This window comes from Morone saxatilis, unplaced genomic scaffold (assembly GCF_004916995.1).
Source record: "Morone saxatilis isolate NCDOM2014 unplaced genomic scaffold, NCSU_SB_2.0 Contig9, whole genome shotgun sequence".
Taxonomy (NCBI): domain Eukaryota; kingdom Metazoa; phylum Chordata; class Actinopteri; family Moronidae; genus Morone; species Morone saxatilis.
Window position 1 is genome coordinate 11,396,771 of NW_023340268.1, and position 1,273 is coordinate 11,398,043.

General features: G+C 37.6%; 1 protein-coding gene across 1 annotated transcript in view; it reads left to right on the plus strand.

The window, feature by feature from the left end:
* The window catches only part of necab1 (N-terminal EF-hand calcium binding protein 1), a 37,995-nt gene extending 36,961 nt beyond the window's left edge, over positions 1-1,034 (plus strand). The window contains exons 12-13 of the mRNA XM_035681396.1: positions 131-222; positions 927-1,034. Coding sequence (XP_035537289.1) covers positions 131-222; positions 927-955 — 121 coding nt within the window. The 3' untranslated portion in view covers positions 956-1,034. The remainder of the gene's footprint in view (positions 1-130; positions 223-926) is intronic.
* Positions 1,035-1,273: the final 239 nt, after the last annotated feature.

Consider the following 1,273-nt stretch of genomic DNA (forward strand, 5'->3'; position numbering starts at 1 on the left):
GTTCCATATAATTCCATTTCTGCCAATAGATCCTCCTAAATGTTAATAATGACTGTTATTATAAACAACTGAATACATCTTATCCACCATCAGTAACTTAATCTTCTTCCTTCTTCTTTCCTCTGCACAGTCACCTGCAGACCAACTACAGTAAGACCTTCCAGAGGGGAAACGTGGACTTCCTGGAGACTCCCGAGGCCATAACCACCATGCTGGTTCCTGGTAAGAACATTCATTAAAGCTCATTTCATGACATTCCTCTGGATGGAGAGATTAGTTATCAAAGGGAGTGATTTAAGTAAATACTTGTGAAATAATACAGTTATAATCTTAAAAATCTAAATAAACTCAACAAATCTTAATATTCTTTAAAGTTATAATCTAACTTTTTTCAGTCTCCATGACAACTAAGGGTCTCCAGAAGAAGAGACCATGAGATTAGGTAGAAAGCTTTTTTATGTTATTGTGTTTAGTTTTTTATTTGTTTAGTTTTGTTTTTATTATTAATTATAATTTTTATTTTATTTATTTATTTGTTTCTTTGTCAAACTGGATAAATTGTGGATTTAAATTATGTAAAAGAACATTTAACAGTCAGATTTCTGGAATCAAACATTTCATACTTTCGATCACGATAAGCTTTTGTCCACTTATTACCATTTTTTCCAGCGCTTGTGTCCTAAGCAATCGTCTTTGTGTTACTTTTCCTGCATTATTACAATAAATTCAGCCTCACAAGCATCATTACCCTCGTCACACAACCACTCACAAACAGAGCAGAGGGCAGTGCTGAGTAAATTTGTCAGATACACAAAACACACACACTGCGGGCGTGAGGGGAATGTGTTCAATGTCTGATTGATTGGGGTAATTTTTGAGGGTTGAATGAATCTATTTTTTATTTTTCTTCTGTGTGTCCTCCACAGCCTCATGGTGGGTGCTCAACAACAACTGAAAGTGGACGAGCGACCATCACCGATTGTCATTGATGGGTGCAGAGAGCAAACAGCCACCTGTCGACAAATCAGAAAGTCCACACACACACACACACCAACTCAACAAAAACTCGTGAAGTCATGGTGATTAGTATCGATTTTATGACCTCCATGTTCCTTCATAGTTAGGTGGTAGCTGATAGCTGGTAGCGTGTGTGTTTGTTTGTTTGTTTACACTCCTAGAGGACGCTCTGACGTCCTAAAAGCAATGACCTCGTCAGACGGAGACCCATCTGATGATCTGACATCATCACTGTGTTTGACGTGACATCATCAGC